Source organism: Fusarium pseudograminearum, chromosome 2, assembly GCF_000303195.2.
Source record: "Fusarium pseudograminearum CS3096 chromosome 2, whole genome shotgun sequence".
NCBI lineage: Eukaryota > Fungi > Ascomycota > Sordariomycetes > Hypocreales > Nectriaceae > Fusarium > Fusarium pseudograminearum.
In genome coordinates, this window is record NC_031952.1 from 387,783 (window position 1) to 404,298 (window position 16,516).

At 46.3% G+C, this 16,516-nt stretch overlaps 6 protein-coding genes across 6 annotated transcripts; 1 reads left to right on the plus strand and 5 right to left on the minus strand.

Moving 5' to 3' along the window:
* Nucleotides 1-98: 98 nt before the first annotated feature.
* FPSE_05423 (uncharacterized protein) lies at nucleotides 99-619 on the minus strand (the record flags this gene model as incomplete). Its single annotated transcript, XM_009258541.1, has 3 exons — nucleotides 99-341; nucleotides 399-535; nucleotides 598-619. The coding sequence occupies 3 exons, from the start codon at nucleotides 617-619 to the stop codon at nucleotides 99-101; spliced, it is 402 nt and encodes a 133-aa protein (XP_009256816.1).
* Nucleotides 620-2,187: 1,568 nt separating this feature from the next.
* Nucleotides 2,188-3,186, minus strand: FPSE_05424 (uncharacterized protein; the record flags this gene model as incomplete). The annotated part of the gene is made up of 1 exon (XM_009258542.1): nucleotides 2,188-3,186. One exon carries the CDS (start codon nucleotides 3,184-3,186, stop codon nucleotides 2,188-2,190), a length of 999 nt encoding a protein of 332 aa, XP_009256817.1.
* Nucleotides 3,187-5,017: 1,831 nt separating this feature from the next.
* FPSE_05425 (uncharacterized protein) lies at nucleotides 5,018-6,891 on the minus strand (the record flags this gene model as incomplete). Its single annotated transcript, XM_009258543.1, has 5 exons — nucleotides 5,018-5,356; nucleotides 5,424-5,752; nucleotides 5,806-6,226; nucleotides 6,396-6,638; nucleotides 6,691-6,891. 5 exons carry the CDS (start codon nucleotides 6,889-6,891, stop codon nucleotides 5,018-5,020), a joined length of 1,533 nt encoding a protein of 510 aa, XP_009256818.1.
* A 915-nt stretch (nucleotides 6,892-7,806) lies between these two features.
* On the minus strand, nucleotides 7,807-8,739 carry FPSE_05426 (uncharacterized protein; the record flags this gene model as incomplete). The annotated part of the gene is made up of 2 exons (XM_009258544.1): nucleotides 7,807-8,663; nucleotides 8,718-8,739. 2 exons carry the CDS (start codon nucleotides 8,737-8,739, stop codon nucleotides 7,807-7,809), a joined length of 879 nt encoding a protein of 292 aa, XP_009256819.1.
* A 1,236-nt stretch (nucleotides 8,740-9,975) lies between these two features.
* FPSE_05427 (uncharacterized protein) lies at nucleotides 9,976-14,344 on the plus strand (the record flags this gene model as incomplete). The annotated part of the gene is made up of 7 exons (XM_009258545.1): nucleotides 9,976-10,254; nucleotides 10,309-10,573; nucleotides 10,639-10,962; nucleotides 11,020-11,044; nucleotides 11,094-11,663; nucleotides 11,720-13,740; nucleotides 13,791-14,344. 7 exons carry the CDS (start codon nucleotides 9,976-9,978, stop codon nucleotides 14,342-14,344), a joined length of 4,038 nt encoding a protein of 1,345 aa, XP_009256820.1.
* A 142-nt stretch (nucleotides 14,345-14,486) lies between these two features.
* Nucleotides 14,487-16,292, minus strand: FPSE_05428 (uncharacterized protein; the record flags this gene model as incomplete). The annotated part of the gene is made up of 1 exon (XM_009258546.1): nucleotides 14,487-16,292. One exon carries the CDS (start codon nucleotides 16,290-16,292, stop codon nucleotides 14,487-14,489), a length of 1,806 nt encoding a protein of 601 aa, XP_009256821.1.
* Nucleotides 16,293-16,516: the final 224 nt, after the last annotated feature.

The window sequence follows — 16,516 nt, forward strand, 5'->3', positions numbered from 1 at the left end:
TGATGCCTTCACGTTCAACAGTGTCGCTGGTAATATTCTGAGGTGTAAAGAAATGCAACTTGTAATACTATAATCTAAAAGGTGGAACAATTATGCATCTATAATTGAATAATCTTATAGTCCCTCTCATAATGTCCATTGAAGATAATCTTGAGATTAAGGCCAACCCAAACTTCATTTCCGTTCTTCAGGTACAGTCTAGTCTCGCCCTTGGTGGTAGTCAAATCGACATTGACGGCAACACCGTCCTTCAGATTTCCAGTGATGTTGCCAGCGTTGATACCAGTAATCACGGGACTGATACCGACATCAAGGGTGTTCTCATCAACATATCCGGTGAGCTGTGAGGTGTCAGTCTCTCGTCATGTTGTTTCATATCGGGATTGGATGTTACGTACCCAAAGCGGACCAAAACACCAGTCAATTGCACGGCGGTTAGCTTGGTCTTCAGAGGACAAAGAATTATCCATATCGACTTGTTTGAGCTGCCATGCGCTGCCATCATCCTTGGGAGGTGTGAGGGTCACGAGGGCACCTTCGATTTATGTAAGTACTTTGCTGGCTTCTCAAGTACCAAGAAGGTGCGATGTAGCTTACCGGTAGCTTTAGAACCCGACATGATGTATGTGGAATTTGTAGGATAGAGAACGAAGCGTAGAAGATGTAAACAAAAGATATATCAGGTCTGCGATCAAGGTGCAAGACAGTCGTGATCAAGTAGTCGTTGAGGTAAAGCGAGTTAAATGGACTGAGATCTTGGGATGATGGTGATCTCTTGTCGTCCTTTTCCCTCCTTCTTATACTCAAGGTCGCTCCTCATCGGGGCGGGGCTACAATGTGCCATCGGGCCTTGATTGTTGCCGCCGGAAATCTCCAGCCATCCTTCTCAAGAGGCTATCAAGCTCTTTCGCATGAAGTCGACATAAAAGTCAGGTTTTAGTTGATGACGATGAAACAACCTCGTCATAGACTCGAGCCGGCAGTGCTAAAATATGATGATCTCTGCATGGCTGAGACACGGTCAGAACGTTTCCATTTGCATATGCCTCTCACGCTTCACCGATCTCTGAAATTAACCAAGACACGACATCCTTCACTGCTGGTCTCAGGGACCGACAGCTTGAAGTGCGACCCCCGATGACAAAAAGGATGTGTCACAACTCCACGATTTTCAATTCGGATCAATGGCTTCGTGCTTGGAGACTTTTCAGTCCCTAACGTAGATACACATGGTCTATAACTCAAGCTCGATCGTTCCACTAAATTGATCTCCTTAGGTAGACGGCTCATGCCGCCACCATCTTAGCTGCCGCAACATGATGCATGCCTGTCTCAGGGCCTTGTACCGACCAGACAAAGTAGACTCAACGATCTCTTGGATGTATCCAATCAAGTTTAGCAGCGGGGCATTTCCAACCACAAACATGATTTTAGACGACCAGTAATATGTATCTACATTTGCTATTTTAGCCATAATAAGCCTTTTTTGCAGGAATGGTGAGACGACACATCGGTATCGAACTAATAGGAATTGCAGTTTGGCCTGAGACCCATAAGTATACGTGGTTCTAAGACATGAACAGTTTTCACGAGGTTATCAATACCTCTAATGGGTTATAACGGGCGGCACGAAGTAAGACACTGGCGACGACGAAACCAGCAGGTGAAGTAGGCTATTCCATTGAGTGGTGTCTGCAGTACCATATGCTCTGTCGAGCGAAAGAGGCCGAGTAGTGCGGAAAGAGCGGTGAGAAATTCATAGTCAAGTCTTTGCAACGCTGTAATTACTTGGCGAAACATCATGCTACCCTGCGTACAGAATCCAGAGTTCCCTCTTTCATCTGGTCAAATATACCGCATTGGATCTGTATTCGCTTATCTCCTCATCGGGTAGTTAAAGGGACAGTAATCTGATATCCACCACCCTGGTAAATCTTATCAATTTGCACTCCGCTCAAAGGTTCGAAAAAACACTACAGGGTAAGCATACCCGCTGATATAGGACGTCTTGGGTGGCATCGTACCGCGAAGAAAGGGAAAACATCATTGATATTCATGCATTAGTTCGTTAGTCACATGGTTATGTATGGACTATCTAGTAGTAGGTGCATAAATTAGTTGAACTCTACATCTTTCCAACGTACAAAACCACGGACCTATCCTCCCTCAGAATTCGCAGTCTATATCTCAGCCCTTTCGCTGTCTTCGGCGAAGTTCCACCTTTCCAGTTTGTGGCGACGGAGACAAGACATAAATGTCTTTGTCGTGACTATTAGCTTCTGCCCATACATTGATATCTTTATCCAAGTCTGTCTCAGATGACTCAACAGCCTTCGTGACATGAGTTGCCTGCGCGACTGCCTGCCACGCATTGCCTAGAGCAGAAAGTCTAGTCCTAGACAGAAAAATAATAATAACAACAAAGACCTGGATCAGGTGCACAACGGCCATGCCAATAACGAGACCGAGCCCCAACCATTTTACTGGGATAAGTTTCTCGGTCAAATGCAGGGTGGTGATTGGGTATCTAATGTCGTAGTAATCCAGAAGTTCGTGATAAGCCACCTGATGAAGTCTGGTCATTACACTTTGAATGGCAAGTGCAGGATCCCCTGTTATCAGTAGAGTGGTCAGAAAGACTGCACGGTAAAATTCGTGCGCCGACCATGTTTGAACAACTCCATTACCATCACTCATGTCCCATGTCGTGTTCGATCCTACCGTCTTTTCATCTAGAACAGCGTCTAAGCTCTTGTCTGTGCCAGTCTTGTCTGGTCCAGGAGCATAAGTATTTTCCTCGTCCGTCAGAGGGCCGATGTCGAGTTTTAAAATGCCACGTTGCGCTGTATCGTTTGTTTCAACTCCTATACCGAACTGCGACAGAATTCGACTCGTTTTGTTTTTTAAGAACCCCTGTCTATCCGAGGCATACGTAGCACCGTCGTAGTAGTTGAAATTAGGAACCCAATGCGGCTCCCTTGAGACGGCGTCACCAGTCATTGTGACGTTGTAGATGCCTGCCTTGGCAATGTTATGATAGCAAGAAGTAGTACTAAGAATTTCGACACCGGTTGAATCGTAAATCCTCGTCCATAACCCTTCTGCTTTTGACGATAGATTTTGAAGTCGCTTAGGAATGACTCCATCCTCCTCTAACATCGACCAGATATCGGCTGTTGTGTTCATAATGAAGATCTCCCTCATTATATATTTCTCTCTTTCGAGTAGCTGCGTTTTATCACTGTTGAGCTCGTTGGTGATTTCGTTGTTGAACTCGTTAATAGGCTGAAGATCGGGTCCTTTCGTATGGTTTGAACACAGAGTTACTGACCAACTTGTTCTATTGACTCCTGCAGTTCCAATGATGCCACATTCGAATGTTTGGAGGTACCTTTTCTCCCGTAAATACAATGCTGGTCCTGAATTCAGAGCGTCCTCTAACCTGTACTCAATGCTGAACTCGTACAATGGAAGGGGGGCACAAATAATCCTTGTATTGGCGACAACGGCAGGCCCTGAATAATACTCCAGTGATGCTCTTGTATCTTCATCTTGAAAAGGCAGAAAAGCACGATAAACCCGCCCAGTATCACCAAACTTGCTTTTGCCAAGTCGGGTTTCAGCAAAGCGCCACTGTGCCTTTGGCTTAACTGCCCAAGACATGATATCTTGACCTCCTATCCAAACCGATGACTTGAAGGAAATACCTGTGTCGTTTGTGACATGCGGACCTGGGATGTCAGATATTCCCAAGTCAGACAGGAGTATTGTGGAGTTTAAGTTGGAGACAAGTAGGATGATAACCGATGTGACAATAATGCAGGAATGCCAAGCTCCCGAAAGACTTTTCATTGTTTGTCTGACAACAACAGGAAGCATACCAATGGGGCTTGATTGTATCCTGCCAACAGACAAAACAGGAATATCGATCATTCTTGTTCCCGATGTCTCGAGTATGATAGCAGCCAAAGCCGAAACAAGCACACCGATTTGAAGTGAAATGGAAGTCCGAATCGCAGCAGAGCAAATGGTTATTACTTGTGCAGTCCTGTCGTTAAAGACAATTGCCCTCCATAGGTTTGGAAGTATTGGAGTTTTATGACTGGTAGCATATTCAGCTCCTTTCCACAGTACAATAAGAACGAAGAATGAGGCTAGTATGACCAGGGTGCCGATTATGAGGATAGTAGCGCCGATTGGCCCTGTGCTCTGCCACCAAGAATATCGTCGGTTGTTGGATGTTCGAGTTGAGTCAGGCAGCATTAACGACGTCTCATGGTCTTTCTCTGTTTCTGTTTGAGACATAGATGTGACCTTTTCATGATTTGCCTCTTGGATCAGGTGTTGAGGTTGTGTCGCCATCTCGATATCGCTTAAATCGCCGTGAGTTGCCATCATTAGGAATCTGCAGATTCCAAAACGTGGTAGATTTGGATCAAGAATAAGATGAATGGAAATTAGAAGACGAAAATGAAGACTGCAGTGGCATTATGTACTGAATGGGAATTTCTGCTAAGGGATCAGCCGTCGCTTAGAATCAGGCTGCGAATAACTTGTCAAGGCAACCAATAAAGATATGGACAATGTTGGAAATGTGGAGATGTCGATCATTGTCTTGAGCTATTCTGGGAAGCTGAAAGAATAGTTATCCAACTGAAAAGAGCCATTTGCGCCAATGTTTCATGGCATCTATTTTTCTTCGGGTCAGCTGCACAGACCGAAAAGTAGTCCGACCATCAACTTCGAGAGTGGACGCGAAAGAAAATTCATGACGTATTCAAGTTGATAGCTATACGTCGATAGAACTTGATAGTGTACTTCAATATCTGGAGCCTATGTTGTGATGAGGTTACTTGAGTGTATTGAACGTGTAAATACATGAGACGGGCCGGCCGCGTTGTAAGGACCATTGGTGTATAGGATAAATAAATATTCGGATGTTCCACAGACCAATAACAATGTTTTGTTTCTCGCTTATTAAATGTAAGGGAAGTGCAACTCTACAGCTGCCGACTGACTAAATCTTTGCTTTATCTACACGTCTGGACTCTCTCTCCTTATCACGGAGCAGTCTTCTTAGAATCTTGCCACTTGGACTTTTCGGGATAATTTGCACAAACTCAATTCCTCCCTTTAACCACTTGTGTCGGGCCTTGTTCTCTTCCACGTGTTTGTGAATGGCCTCTAACACTACTTTATCTTGGACATCATTATCCAGAACGGCCTTTGCCTTGACTACAAAAGGCTTCGGCAGCTCACCAGTGCGAGGATCTGGCACTTGGATAACAGCACAGTCCGCTACGTACGGATGCGATAGTAGATGTGCCTCAAGCTCAGCTGGAGCTACTTGATGTCCCTGTCGATCGATGTCAGCTTCATCCCGCCAACTTAACAAACTATAAGGGCACTGTTCATACATTTACCTTAATGAGCTCCTTGATGCGGTCAACGACAAAGAAATGCTCATCACCAGATGGTAACACTCGAACCAGTACCTCATCACCGGTACGTAGCCAGCGGCCATCGTCGTCCGAAAAAAAGGCCTCCGCAGTAGCCTTGTCATTACCCATATAGCCCAAAACAACTGAAGGGCTTTGGATCAAGAGTTCACCTAGTGTATCGTAACTAGTGACTTCAGAACCATCGGCGGTTATTATCTTAGCCTTAGTGTCATGGATCAGCGTTCCAATTGAGCCATCCCAGATATCAAGCTCGTTCATTGACGTAACCACCGTAGCAGTCTCCGTAAGACCTAAATCTGATATTACAATGTTGGACCTATACCGAAGGCGTGGGTGATCTTACTATATCCCTGGCCGATATGCCATTTCGGATACATCTTCCTCACAGAATCAACTGTCTCTTGTCCCAACGGTGCTGCGCCAGTATAGACAAATCTCAAACTTTCCAGATTGTATTTTTTGCACTTTTCCGCGTTGTTAAGCATTTGGACAAGAATTGGCGGCACAACACAAAGCTGCTCGATCTTGAACTGGGCGACAGCACGAAGAGCCTGGGCCAGCTCAAAGCGTGGCAGAAAGATAATCTCGTCTCCTCGAAACGCCCCTAAATGAGTAATGGGGACAAGGCCGTAGATATGACTGAAGGGTAAGGCTCCAAGTACAGCTTGCGTGAGTACACCTTGTTCCTTACGAGGGGCTGACTCGTAAAAGGTCATTTGCAGAACATTGGCAATGATGCTTCGATGTGAGATCATGACAGCTTTCTGCAAATTGTTAGCCCGCTGCAGTGGTGCGTGAAATTGTACTCACAGGAAGTCCTGATGTGTCACTGGAATAACACAGATATGCTACTTGTTCAGCGCCCTGGCCTTAGGGCCATTGAAGCGGCGGAAACTCAGGTAGTTGCTTGCCAGACTCAACCAGATGGGTTACCGTTTTGAAGGGCGCCTTGCACGCTTGATTGGGTAGTTCAAGTAGAAAAATACGACTGTCTGGAAGTCCACATCGTTTGGCTGCCTCGAGTGCTGTTTGAAGTAAAGGTTCGCAGGTAACCAGGGCCTTTGCCTTGGACGAACGAAGTTGCTGTTCAAGCTCTGCAGCTGAGGCGGTAAAATCGACAGGAGTTGCAATGCCATTCAGTCGATGGTCTGCATGAGTTACGGGGATATAGTCAATCTCGGTTTAAGAATTAGACTTGGTGGAGCGCATTGGGGTGAGGCTCACTTACAGTATTCAACGAAAAGACAGCGACAACTCTATCCCACTCTAACCCCTTATTAGGATGAAAGTCCAGTTCTTTTCCAAGTGCTCTCGATAAATAATCTTCCCTCTCGATTACTTCAAGGGCGGAGTAAGATTTCCCCGTGATACCACAAGTGTATGGGTTTCGTGATTTAGCAAACGGAAGACGACCGTAAGATAGATTCATTGCTAATGAATTCAGCGACGCTGATAGAGAGTCTGGTCCAGCCTTCACTCTTATCACCAATCACTGGGGAGAGAATCTAGGTTTCGCCTTCCTCCTCATTGTCATTGTCAACTCCGTGCTGGGAGGTGCATCGGTTCTATTCATGGTTTCCTGCCAAACTGCTGCTTTTGCGCTTGATGGTGGCCTTGACTACAATGACAAGCTATTAAAGGTCTGGACATACAGCAACATGCCTATCTACAGCAACGTCCTCGTCACCATCGGTGGAGTCATCCTGCTGTTCCTGGCCATGTCCCCAATTGCCTCATCCATTGTTTTCTGTTGTCGAGCCTTAGATGTTCCCCTTAGTCTTGTTCCCTCTTCCAATTTGCTTAAATCCTTTTGTGACTTGTTAAAGCTGGCGTAGCAATCTGCATCTTCCTGGGCCTGGACAATTAAGATAGTCAGTAATATGCTCGTGATAAATACTCGCCAAATGGTCTCTTACCCGGTAGGCTATGCTTTGCTCAAATATATGAAAAACATTCTCATTCAGCCCGGCGTTATTCGGTGCGTCTACGAACCCAATGACGTGCCGTAGGACACGGGAGATAACTGAGTCCATAGCTGAAGGTGGGCTTGTTTGGACAGTTGTTGAGATCTGCGCCGAGAGACTTGACTGATGTGCCGACGGTCCGGACATGCAGTTACGAGGGTGACTGATTTGATTATAAACTTAAGATACGGAGCACAAAAGGTACTAGATGCATTTCAACTCACCAGCACCGACTTTCCAGATCCACATCTGATTCACCATGAGGAGTCGCTTAGGTTGCGTAGTTCTGGTTAACCTTTCCTGACGTTCGACATGTTTGATCACGACTTGGTCCTTATCTCTAACCCGCGAGTCGTGCAAGGATAGGTAGTTGGACTGGTCTAGTGTGTGTGGTGCATGGAAGCTACCTGAACTGGTCGACGTCTCATAGAGCTTCTTTGCAATCTATCCAGCACGGTCTTTCCGAGATTATCCGATACCCCAAGATTGATCTTATGCTCTAGCAGAAGGCTAATCATCTCACTATTGTGAGCTTCGAGGGCAGCAAACAGGGCTGTCCGCCCCCTGCTGTCCAACGCGTTAATATTTGCCCCCAACCTCAGGGCCTCTTCAACGTTATCGCGGTTGTTCTCGCGAACTGCTTTTTCTAATCCCTCTTCCGGTGCCATATATCCGAGTCTTGATCCGTGAACAACCTTCATGTTAAAAATAAGCTCACGACCATTATCGTTGATAACGAGTAGGCGGACGGATCCACGGTCAGAATCGAAAGCTTCGAGAATGCGAGAGTAAAGGTCTGCTTGATCAATTACGGACAGGCCATGCTTAATCTCACCTGTCTCGCTCTTCGCTACAATCTGGCCCTCATCAAACTTGACGAGACGGTATTGTTTGAACGTGGGGCCAGGCATTGTCTGCACGACGACACTAGGGGCCGGATTGGAGATGAAAGAGAAATCCTCGCAGAGCTTTTTAGTAAAGATATCAACACCAAGATAGCGATACTGGCCCGTGGCAGCGCTCGTCGAGATGCGAATAACTTGGCACGGTCGGTCTTGAAGCATGAGAAGGTCACCTATTCGGATATGGTGACAAGTAATGGTGACGGTATTAGGGGCATTGTTGTCACGATGCACTGGTGCCTTTCGAGCCGCATCGGTGATGTTCTCTGAGGGCTCCGGCTGGTCGATAGATTCGTATGGGTCTTCGACACCAGCGGGAGACAGGTCATGGCGTCCTTAAGTTGTTGGGTACAGTGGCCAGCTGGACCAATTTGGAAGTAAAGCCTTACTATCTGCATTTTGATTGTCCATACTCAGGGGTGGCCCTTACTTCAGGAATGTCGATTTTGCAAGACAGGTGGTAAACCCGTTGAAGCCTAGCTGTTTGTGATTGGATTAGGTGATAGGCGCGTATGGAATCCTTTAGCTGAATGAAAAAGGCCTTGAACGATTGAAGTGTGAGAAGCTACAAATCAACTTGCTTGAACCCGAAAGGTGCTTGAAGAGTTAGTAGGATGGCCATGCAGTCCATGAGAATACGTATTAAGCGCCAGCCTTGTTGGGCTTGAACAGGTGGGGCGATCAACAATGCCTGATATGCTGCTGTAGAGATTGATACAAATATTTAATGCATTTTCATGCAATAAACGCCCAACTCTATGGCTTGTGCTTGATCAATATCTTGAAGTTTCTAAAATGCCGCCAAATATTTAGAAGTCACAAGTATTGGATATATGGAACCATTCTTGGATTACTGGTGCCAGATACTTGACAGACCACGTTGCCTGTTGTAGCGATACTTCACAGTGATAGTACATATGGACTCTCATTTATATTTTAACATTTTTTGCAAGTATCTTATTACTTAAAATAAGACTCTGAAACTGGTTCTTCTATATCCTGGCATTAGAACAAGTTATTATTACGAGTCATGAAACAGAATCCTATAATAGGCGTGTAACAGCAGTCATTCGCAGTCAGAATAATAGATCTACCTGGACTGGCTCTGCCACTCAAGATACTGGTTGAGACAACAATGTTCCCGGAGAGAAGATAAATTCCTGCACAGCCATAGCAATAATGCAGCGGTGACATACTCGACGATATATATGGATAACCATTGATGACTGCATGTGCCACAATCGTCACTCCGGACATTTGTTGTGCATGTGTTTGCGTTTGATAGGCCTATCGTATTTCAAGTGTGGCTAAGTCGCTGATCAATACGTATAGGTGTAACCAGGCTCCCAGCTTAACTCTGTCTTATGTTGCACATAATGCAAGACTTTTCGTATGTAAGCAAAACCGGAGCCTGATCGGCCACAAAAACAAGGAAATTCATTGTTGGACCCATTGTGAAGAGAGTACCTAAGCTGGTACATCTCGTGCGGGATGGTCGTTCGGCATGGTTCATTGCTCAACCTCCAAAGTTCCAATCTTCTTTGTTTTGTATCGCTCCCAAAACCTACCCCATCTTTGGATTTTACCGGCTTAGACTAGAAGTTCCTGCAAATACCGCTGGACTGTCTAGAATCAGATAACCCCATCATGACCAAGGAAGCAGCAAACTTCACCATTGAAGGAGAGCTTGGAGCGCTATGGGATCAGGCTGAGAAGGAATTTCTCAGCTCTGAGACTGCAACTTCCCATAAGACGATGCCAAAGGCTGAATACACTAAGCATCCCACTGAGTGGCTCGAGAGCTTTCAAAAGGATCGAAACAAAAATGAGAGGCTTTTGGTAGCCTGCAGAAAGGTTGGAAGGCACCTCGAGATCATCCAAGCTTTCGTCAAGGCTCTAGGATTTTCTGTTCAGGTGGCATCAGCTGTAAGTAGACTACAATCATCTCCCGCCGACTTTATTTTTCTAACTCGGCATTAGGTCATGCCAATCCTGTCGCCAGCCTCTCTTGTCGTCAATGCATTTGCATGGCTGTTCGGTTCCTTCGCCGCCGTCAAAGCAGACCTTGACAAGGTAGAGACATTCTTTGAGCGCATCTCAAAGCGTCTGGAGTCTCTCATTCCTCTCAACAAACACTTGGCAGGAGGTAGGGCCCCTGCTGTGCTCCAGAAGCGCATTGTTGAGCTTTTTGTGAGCTGCTTGGGTATATGCAGCGTTGGAGAAAGACAGGTTAAGAAACGACTGAGTGAGTTATTTTCTCTACTTCATTCTACATTGTCTTTTCTCCTTGGTACTGACTACACTATCCAGAGACATGGGTACGAAAGTTAAAAGGTGATGACGAGGTAGATCCAGCTCTAGACAAGTTCAACGAGGCCGACAAGGCGTTGAGAGATTGCATCAGCGTGAGCACTCTTGATGCAACATTGACTAATCACGACAATTCTCATGATGATCTTTTATATCGCGACCAACTACTCGAATGGCTCTCGTCGATTGGCCACTCTACTTTGCATCAGAGAATCAGAGAACAAACTCCCCATCTTGTCATTGGCGGCAGATGGCTTTTGACATCTGAACTCTTCACAACATGGAAAGAACACGATGTGGATAGAATCTGGTATACTGGAAAACGTAAGTGTCCTTTGAATAATCCCATACACAAAGTCTGCCCTTACTAAACAAATAAAGCTGGCGCTGGCAAGAGCGTCCTCGCGTAAGTTGATTGCACTCCGCCACCTACTTCTACATCTCAAAACTACTAGGTCAACCGTCATCGAACATTTGAGATCATGGGTGGATGAAGACCCAATGCGAAAAAGCAACACCATGGTCACGCATCTTTATCTATCATACACCTCAAGCCCAGATGTAAAAGACTTACTAGGAAGCATTTTACGACAATGTCAAGCGGAGACCAACTCCCATCCAACCATTGTTGCAATGTTCCAGAAATATCGCCTCCAGGGACTTATCAGTGACAAAGTCCAACCTCCAAAGCTGGATGATATCAAAGAGATGCTGAACGCAATCAATCAAGACAAGCGGATGTTCATCATCATTGATGCTCTCGACGAGTTCGAGATAAACAGCCGACGACGCCTACTAAAGAGTCTCAAGGAGATCAAGTCTGTGGTGAAGATCATGGTCACCTCTCGCGTCCTCAACCATCTCAAGTTCCTCCAGGAGGGGTTTGAAACAGATACCATTAAAGCAAATGACGAGGACATGGATAGATACATCGAGTCTGTCATCAACTCTCGCCCTTCTCTGAGCCCATTCGCCAATTATCATCAGCGCATCAAGGAGGTGGTGAAACGTCAATCTGGAAACATGTATGTTAGCAACACGGGATACCGTATCCGGAGACGCAGTTACTGACACCAATCAGGTTTATTCTTGTTCGACTACATATGGATGCTCTCAGTAACGTTCAACACAAAGCACAACTTGAACATGTTCTAGAGACGTTGCCGAGTGATCTCCAAAACGCGTACAAAGACACCATGATCAGAATAAGGAGACAAGCAGATGATAGTTCAGTTCGCGCCACTACAACGTTGGGGTGGGTTACTTTCTCTGAGAGATTACTCTCAGTACATGAGCTTCAACATGCTCTTGCCATTGCCGAGATCCATGACGATTCCCCCTTCGACTACTTACGCCAGGAGAAGGAGATCATCTCCGAATGCTGTGGGCTTTTGATTGTGGATCTCGACGATATGGTCCGCTATGTTCACAGATCTGCAGGAGAGTTCTTTGACAGAGTCAAGCATAATGAATTCCCCGAATTCGATGCCAAAATAACCGTCGCTTGCATCAAGTACCTATCAATTCCAGCATTGGTCAACCGGGTATCAGCGATGTCCCCGAAGTTCCGTCCCAGAACAAGACTTCCACCTCAAGACAGTTTTCCACTGAAAGGTTACGCTGGCCAGTATCTTCACAAACACCATCGCAGGATTGCAAATATCCCGGATAATGAAGAGGTGGCCAACGCACTTTACAATTTTGTACTGGACGACGACAAAAGACTGTGTTACACTAAAGTTGTCTTCCGGCGCAATTCATATGAAACAAGGTCAACGCTCTTGAAAGGCGAAGTCTCTCCAATCGACTTTTTCGATAGAGTCTATTCATGGTCTTCTGAACCGCTCAACGCACTTCACATCGCTGTGTATCTCGGCAATTCCCGCGTTGTTGAACTTTTGATCAATGACAAAGTAAATATCAACATGCTCGATCCATGTGGACAGTCATCTCTCTCTATTGCTCTTGACAGTGGTCTCGATTTCATTGCCAGTATTTTATTGCGCAATGGCGCCGAGGTTGACCTCACCACTGAAAGAGGCCACGGCATCCTACTGCATTGCATGGAGAAGGACTATAAATCTGTCATTGAGCAGATAATCGGCGACAGTACCGAACGTGTACCACACCAGGAGCTGTTGAAGATTCTCGGTATACTATGTTTGTTTTTCTTCCAAAGTATCCGTGGTATACTTTCTGCTATCGTCACCCTTCAAATTCAATCTGCGCTGCCGAAGCTTGAGACTTCTAATGCTTCATCTCTAGACTCAAAAACATCTGATGAAGAACAAAAAGAGTCTTTGGAAAGTCAAACGGAACTGCTTCGATACACGTATGAGGGAAACATTGATTGCTTGGAGGCCGCACTACGTAATTCGACGACTGAGATCAAAGACATATCAGATGGGGCAGGTCTAGTGTACACTGATACAGGAGAAAGCGATCCGGATGACATTAAGCCGCGTTATTATGACAGTTCGGAGTTTGGCTCTGAGTTGGACTATGGCTCTGAATCTGTCTCTCATGTTTCCTCTGCCGAGTACTCCGACTCTTATCATGAGTCTGATCCCACTGTGCCGGCTTCAGAGGTTGAACGAAGCTTAGTCGAATCATCACACTGTTCGTCTCCAAGCCATGGCTATCCGGAGTCCGAGGAGTCCGACGCACATTCAGAGTCGGCACGGATCACCCGCTTCTCAACTCATGAAACATCCGATAACAATAACGAACTCGAGAGAGGGGAAGACAAAAGATCATTCAGTGACGATGAAGTGGGCGCCTGTGAAGACACGCCTTCAGAAGTAGACGAAATTATAGCTTCACCTTTGAACGACACCGACAAGATCAAGGTTACTTTCCTAAGAACAGCCTGCTTTCTCGCCGTGGAAAATGGAAAGCACGAGGCTATCCTGAGTTTCTTGAACTTTGGGGTGTCACCTAACCTAACAAACTTACAAGGACAGTCACTCCTTCACCGAGCGACTTGGAGGGGAGACTACAAGCTTGTCGAGATTCTAATAGAGCACGGTGCAAATGTTGATCAGAGGGATCATAACGGCAGAACACCTTTACTGGGGAATGCAGGTCTGAAGAGGAAACGAGGTGAGATACGTCGCATGCCCGGATACGAGTCATTGTGCTAATACCCACAGTGCTCAAGTTACTCATTAGCCATGGTGCAGATATCAACCTCAGGCAGCGTGAGGGGTGTCATGAGTTGTATGAGGCAGCTGTATTTGGCGCTATCAATGCTGTTGACTTCTTCCTTGAGCAGGGGGTCGATCCATCTATCACCAACAACTTTGGATGGACACCTCTACATGGAGCTGCGGCCAACGGCCACTACGAAATCGTCAAGCGACTTATCAAAAAGGGTGTCAACATGTCGCCACTATCTGACACTTACGAAACACCTCTCAGTCTGACGCAAAACGGCGAAACGCATTACGATCATATACTAACAGGCTCACGACATTATGCAGAGGCAATTATGAAGACCAGAGAACTGGATACGCAGAGGAAAATAACGCGTAGAGATGATATACAGAATCTTCTCCTTGCACATGGAGCGCTTACTCGTGAGGGATTGACTGAGGAAGTGGGAGAGGATGAAATTGTGAGGATTGTATCCAGCTGGCCTGGTTGGAAGGATGACAGTTGGTGGGATGAAGGACGACAGCCGCCATATTACAGACGCAGAGGGTGAATCCAGAAGATACCGAACAAATGAAAGGGTACTATTCTCTAGTCCATCCTTTGATGAACTTACATGCGCATATGTCGGGTAACATTGGATGTGGTTTTAGTGATGGAAATAACGGCATCCATAGTTAGATTTTTTGGAGCCATTACCCGAAATAACCACTCAAGGTCGTCCAACCTGGACCATCCGCAAGCAAATACTTGTCCGCATCTAGCACTTCGTCGGTTGGCTGAGGTTTCCTACCCTTTCCTACTTGTTCAATGGCTTGAAGATCCCACGTAACCACACCAACCTTCTGAAATACATCTTGTTGTCCAGGTTCCTGGCAAAGCAGCAAACCAATACACCATTTGCACCATAGATTCTCCAGCTCGGGCGCGTTCGGTGGTGGCCCGACCAATGCTAGAAACAGAATGCCAATGTTTCGGTCTTCCGACTGATCTGCTAACCAGGAGAGTTTCTGAGTCCGCGTCAAGACGTCTTCTGGATATACTTCCTGTACCTCGTCTCTGTACTTGTGCTCCAGCTCAACCTCCACAGTATCAGAGCCAATACACTTCTCCATAACCTTGAAGAATGTGCTCATCTTAGTGAAACTGCCTTCAAACCCAGCCATGAGAACGTCTTCAAACATTGCGGCCTCGAGCGTCGCTCCATATGACTCCGCGACAAGGTCTTGTTCGTCAACCGAGGATCCATCTGGCCCAATCATCTGTCGCCAGAGTAGCTCAGAGAAGCGCATCATGGTCATGCTCGAGTTGACTCTCCACGCTGCACGGGGCGGACACGACCGATCCTGTATGGATAGCTGACTAGAAATAGGGTAGATGCGGAGCAGTTCGGTTGCGAGTTGATCTTCTAGTTCAGGTAGACTGTACACCTTCCCAGGGATATGATCAGGTGCTGATTCGCCCAACTGCAACCCGAAGACTTGCATGATGCCTCTCACACGGTCCGTTTTCTCATAGCACGTTCGTCGGTGCGAAGCTTGGAGAAGCATCAACGGATTGCCCATCCACGCTGAGCTGGTATCATAGCCAAGCTCCAGCGTTCTGAGTACCGATGTTCCTTCATTGAACCCTTCAAGGAATCCGAAAGCTTCAATCTCATTTTTGACAGCGTCAAACAGTGTCTGGTCAAACGTAGCTTTTCGGGACACAGATCGTTGAAACTGATCGAGGAAGCTGTACATCTTTTGGCACACCGTGATGAGATGGGACAAGTATCCTCCAGAGGAAACATCGTCAACACAGCGGAAGAAGGATTTGCCGTCCCTCAGGAAGATAACGGCATACGGAGAGAGGAACGCTTCTTGGAGAGTCCACAAAGAAGTAAACCACGGGTCTTTTCTAAGATCCTGAAACTCCGCCAGTAGCTTTCTTAACCACTCGTCAACATCATAGTCTTCGACACTGCCAACCAGGACTTGTTTGAGAGGAGTCTTGGCCCTGCTCATCCGTTGCCACCACTCTATCATCCGTATGCTGTTGATGGTCGTCAACCATACCACCACTTCACTAGCACCTTGGAATATCCTCCCTTGTCTTCCAACCTCACTGTAATACTCCGGTGTGTGAGGTTTAGTCTGATCAATACAAGCAACGTCAAGCCATATGAATTCCACTGCATATTCCTCGTCTTCAGGACATGTAGCAGCTTTGAGAAGTTCGTGCATGTCATCGGCCGTGAAATGAGACGGGCGCATTCGCGGAAGTTGCCAAGAGACGCCATTGACAGCGAGGGGGCGTGTTTTCTCATATTCTGGATGATCATCCTTGTATCGGAACCGGCCCCATGTATAAGATACGGCGTTATAGTAGGGCTCTGTGTAAGATCCGTATTTGTTGCCTGGGCTCCAGGGATAGGATGTCATGGAAGCGACATGGAGCAGTCGACGAGGCCAGAGACAGTCATCGCTCCACTGATCTTCTGAATCCCCACCTTCAGTCATTTTGAGCTATGAGTGGGTCTCTTGACTGTGAAGCTCGGTCTTCAAATAACTGACAGACGTGATGATATGCTACCGAGGGACTTCATAACGAATCAGTATATAAACAACTCAACCCCTCACGTTAACATGCTGACGCCTTGGTTATTTTCTAAACCTGGTTTACCATCAGAATGTTTAGTAAGCGTTAGGGCTGAGGCTATGCCTATAGTAGATCCAATCAGTTC